The sequence below is a fragment of the Telopea speciosissima genome, chromosome 11 (genome assembly GCF_018873765.1).
Source record: "Telopea speciosissima isolate NSW1024214 ecotype Mountain lineage chromosome 11, Tspe_v1, whole genome shotgun sequence".
Taxonomy (NCBI): domain Eukaryota; kingdom Viridiplantae; phylum Streptophyta; class Magnoliopsida; order Proteales; family Proteaceae; genus Telopea; species Telopea speciosissima.
Window position 1 is genome coordinate 44,334,581 of NC_057926.1, and position 5,107 is coordinate 44,339,687.

The following is a 5,107-nucleotide window of genomic DNA, read 5'->3' on the forward strand; positions in this document are numbered from 1 at the left end:
CGGTTCAATCGCATCGATCCGAATTTGGACTCCCCTGGTCTGTCCAGTCCAGCTCCAGCCTGTAATAAACAATTGGCCAATTGGGGCCAGATTATCCAAAAGGATAGTTCTCATTATTCGATTGGTAATTTTGTAATTTCATAATCATTGTAAGGGTTAAAACATCATTAGACCTGTCTATCAACTACAAGTCCCTAGTTAACACGACCAAACCTCGTTCCTTCAACCGTGCCTTCTTCGAACTTCGCACTTGAAGAAGTAAAAACCATTTAGGGAGGCCTTTCCGTAATTTCGCAGGTAACCTGCTGTCAGTCCCGACGACTGACCATTTCACATTACAGAGGAGAGAGAGAGAGAGAGAGAGAGAGAGTGTGTGAGTGAGTGAAAGAACCCAAAGAAGCAAGAGGGTGAGGGGTTGTGCGTAGTGGGCCCCACCTTCCCATGTGCCCTTCCGCCTGTCTCCACCCGTTCCTGCCGCTCAATGATTAGAGCCCTTCTTTCCAGTTTTCCCCCTCGCTTACCCAAAACCCTTCCTTCACTCACTTACTCACACGCACGCTCTCTCTCTTTATCTCTCTCTAACACCTGAACAACAACAACTTATCGCCCACCAGCTCATCTTAGCATAGCCCACCCCTTCCCTTTCTGTCTTTCTCTCACGGCAGAGCAGTAGAGCAGCGGCGAATGATGTCGAACACAGACGGCGCTTCTAACGGCGTAGCTAACGGTGCCCTCATGGACCCACAACGCCAGCAGCCTCCCGGCAATGGTGCACTAACGGTGAAGAAACCGCCGGCAAAAGACCGCCACAGCAAAGTCGACGGCCGCGGCCGCCGTATCCGCATGCCGATCATCTGCGCCGCTCGGGTCTTCCAACTAACTCGTGAGTTGGGCCACAAATCGGACGGTCAGACCATAGAGTGGCTTCTCCGCCAGGCTGAACCGTCCATCATTGCCGCAACTGGTACCGGAACTACACCTGCCAATTTCTCCGCGGTAGCCGTCTCCGTTAGAGGCTCTTCCAACAATTCCGTCTCCGCCGCTCTCGACCAGAAACCCACGCCTTCCATGCTGGGGCCTACACCCTTCATCCTCGGCAAGCGACTCAGGAATGATGACGATGATGATGATGATGATGCATCTCCCAAAGAAGACTCCACCGTCAGCGGCGGCGGCGCTGCTTCCTCCGCTGGTGGTGGCGGCGTGGGTCCCACTGCCGGTGGTTTCTGGGCTCTTCCGGCTCGGTCAGATTTCGGCCAGGTTTGGAGCTTCGCTGCTGCACCGCACGAGATGGTGGTGCCAACGCAGGCGGCGGTGGTTGCTGCTTCGCAGCAGACGGTGATGGCTGGGAGGTTTGGACAGCAACCCATGGGAGAGGCATCGGCAGCGAGGGTTGGTAATTACCTGCCGATCACTCAAGGGCATCTCAATTTGCTGGCTTCGTTATCTGGTGCTTCGGCTTCGTCGGGGAGAAGAGATGATGAGCCTCGTTGATTAGTATTGCTTTCGTGTGTTTGTGTTTTGAGTTTGTGTGTGTGTGGGTTTTGGGGTTGTTATTACGGGTAATGGTTAGGGATTTTAGTTGGTGGGTTAGGGTAGTACTCAAGAAGGATTAGTATTTGTGGAAATTTGGATGAAAAATTATGAATGCAATCGATTAGGGGTTGTTAGTAGCACTTTGCTTGTCTTTCTCTCTGAATCTTAGGGTTTAGTTTTCTTCTTCTGTGTATTTCCTTAGTCTTTTAGGGTTTGAAGTTTATTTCATTGAAGGGAGAGTGAGCAAGGAAGGGGGGGCTTTGTTTTTTGTGACCCTGGCGATCATCTTCACTGGAAGGGACTCTTGTGTTTTGTTTTTGCTGCTTCCTTGAGTATTAACTATGAAGGGTTAGCCAGAGAAGAAACTTGGGATCATTGAAAATTGGCTTTTGTTTAATGGTGGATGATGTGGTTTTCTTCTTTCTCGCTTTCCCTGGTTCAGGGCAAGGTGGTTTCTGTTGTTGCTGCTGCTGCTGCATAATGAGCATTGGGGGTTTGTGATGTTTGAAGGTTGTTTTGCAGAATGGGGCTCTGATGAAGTGGTTTGATTAGCTCTCTGGGTGGCGAAATAGGAGTTCAGGGTAATTGTGCTTCTGAAATTATTTTCGATTTTCCTTCTGGGCTACTGTTACCATGGTGATAAGCTGCTACATGAGCATTGAAGTTTACCTTGGTGTAGCTGGAATTATTTTCTCTGGGGATCCTGATTTTAGAGCAGATTTCCAAGCTGCCATTTTGGTTAATTGCGAGAGAAGAATTACATTGTTTTTGCTGCGTCATGTGTGCTGGGTTTATCTCTGCAACTGGGGTCCTCACGCTCTCTATCTCCCGTGATCTCTATGTTCATGTCGAGGACTTGATGAAGACTGCTGCGGAAATGCTCTTGGTCCATGCTTGTAAGATCTCGTCTTTTCTATTAATCTGATTTTTTTTAGCATTTCTTAGATTTATCAGCATGACAATAATGGGGTTTTGTGTATGTAATGGATTGTTTGGGGTGCCTGCAGTGTGAATAAAATGTACGTCTGTTTATTTCTTCCCTTTTCTGCTCAGCCCATTTTGTGTGTTGTGCTCCTTTCAGCAATGTAAATATGAATCATTCCATCCTAATTTTATTTTATTTGCAGTGCCCAACGTACTGGAATTGGATTCTTTTTTTCTCCCTTTTCTTTTGGGGTTCATTTTTTCCCACTGTTTCTTATGGAGGACTTATGAGGGAGTATCCTATCATTTGAGCTATTAATGAGAATCCTTTGGATCAAAATTGACATTTGGAAATGAACTAATTTTTGGTGAATTTTCATTTTGACGAAAAGGTACAACTCTTGGTCACGATAGAAAATAAGAAATTGAGAGTTCAACTCACTTGGACTGTAAGAATCGTAATATCATGTTCCCACTTTGTTCCTTGCTTTTTAAATGACGGCCAATGAGGTATAAATCATCACTGGAGACAAATCTTTTAAGTGCCAATGGACAATGTTGGCCAAAAATCTTATTCAGTTGGGTTGATTGTGCCACCTATCTTGTGCTTCTCCCTTTCATGAACCAGAACATGGTTTGGCTGTGCCAGGGCAGCTTGATTGTACAGGGATTTGATCTTCAGTCCGAGTCTAATACAGGAGTCGTTAATCATTATGTTTCAGTTGATCCTGAAGTTGCACTCTTACGTGGTATTGGTGTTATTGTACACAGGTAAGTCTTAGACTGGTTTTGGACGAGATCTCACCTATATGATTTTATTTATGAGGAGAAAGGACATTAAAAAGCAAATTGACCTATTTGGATCCTTAAGTTGTTTCATAGAAAATCTTGTTGCTAGTGTCCACACCAAACATTCCTGCTACTCTCCCTGCAGTTGGAAAAGAGGAGCAGGAGAAGGTTGGTGGATCGGGAGTAAAGGAAGAATCCATATTTGATGGGTGTGGTCTTGAGTGATGACAGGTATTGGGACTAAAAATTGTTGCATCTTCTGCTCTTCTTTGTGAGCAGGATTACTCAATGCAGAAGTACTCATTTTTTTCAGATACCTGCTTGTGTGAGTTGCTAATGGCCTTAATAGTAGTGAAACCTTTCTGCACTTATCTATCACTAATCTAATGGAATAGTCCTGCTCTCTGGAAACAATTTTGAAAATTCCTGTTTTGGTTTCGTAAAGGTCTGTATAACAGCAGAATCTATTGTGCTCAAAGATTTCATTTGCACCTTTGAGATGCTGCTCTCTCTATATATGGAATTTCCTCGTGGGAATGCTAAACTTTGTCCACCTGCTTCATTGTTTCAAAATGGCTCTGAAAGAATTTGTTTTAGTTTTCAAGTTGGTTCTGTGGGAAACTTGAAAGTGACATAAATCAATCGAATTCTGCATGTATGTATGAGTTTTTAGTTTCTTAGAGGCTTAATGACTTTTCTTGACTGTATCTAGTTTCCCGCATATCTATTAAAATATCTGAAATCTAAACTTTGACATTTAACCGGTTGAAGACAGGAAGAAAACAAAGAAAAGGAGGAAAAAGTGAGGAATTGTATGTTCCAAAACATTTCTTTCTTCAGCCTCTCTTTTTGCTTAGTCTCTCTCTCTCCATGCTGTTTGCATCTAATTGTTTTCTTGAATAATAATGTATTACCCTTGTTTAGATGCAATGTTGCTATCTTTGGTTCATATTTGGTTTCAGGCCATTTTTTTTTTTTTTAAATTTTTAGTTCTGATTGAGTTTTTAATTTTACTGCATCCCATGCCCTGTTTCCTATTTCTTCCTCCATTCTTTTCCCCCCATTGAATACATGATTATTTACTGCCAATGTCTTTATGAAATACAAAAATCTGTCTGTCTTTTTAGTTGAGCCTTCAGCTCAAAACCCCTGAACCCCTAGTTGGTGAGTCAAGGGATTTATTATAGTTGAAACTTTAAATTTGTTTCTATTTTTGTGCTGTTGTTTGCTTTTTGTTATACAATTATTGTAAAAATGCTTAATTGTTGAAATTTGGTGATTTAGTTATACGTATGAGGGTTGGGAATATCTTGTAATTTTACAATATTTTTATTTTTGGGAAATAGATATGTAGGTTTATTCAGTTTCTTTTTTGAAGTCGTTTCCTACTTGATTTCAATTCCTATTTTAGGCCGAAAATTAGAAGTTATTCTTATTTAAATAGCCATGTAATCCCATCGTGGTGGTAGAGTGGAGAATGGAATGAAAATTGAGTTACCTTTCAAGGCTTTGGAGCTGCAAATCTGTAACCAGAGTGGTCGATTGTTCTGTCTTCTTCTTCTTCTGTTATTTTCTCAGGTACAAGCCTTCCCCTTCTTCTTCCTTTTATTTTCTACGTGTTGCTGAATTAGTTTCCGTTAGCATTACTATTGGGTGGTGAACCTAGATCTGTGTAATTGACTTGCCAGTCCCAATTGGCTTGGACCCTTGGATGTGACCCCTCCTCCCTAGGTGACTGAAATCCCAAGGTCTTCCTTCCCGTTGTCCATTCTCTTAAGAGTTATAGTCAAAACTCATGGACTACTACTGTTTCTACCACAACCAATTTGCAGGGTCAAGTCACTCAACCTATGGTTTC

General features: G+C 42.7%; 1 protein-coding gene across 1 annotated transcript; it reads left to right on the forward strand.

The window, feature by feature from the left end:
* Positions 1-579: 579 nt before the first annotated feature.
* On the forward strand, positions 580-2,574 carry LOC122646354 (transcription factor TCP7-like). Its single transcript, XM_043839900.1, has 2 exons — positions 580-1,585; positions 1,634-2,574. Exon 1 carries the CDS (start codon positions 685-687, stop codon positions 1,492-1,494), a length of 810 nt encoding a protein of 269 aa, XP_043695835.1. The 5' UTR covers positions 580-684; the 3' UTR covers positions 1,495-1,585; positions 1,634-2,574.
* Positions 2,575-5,107: the final 2,533 nt, after the last annotated feature.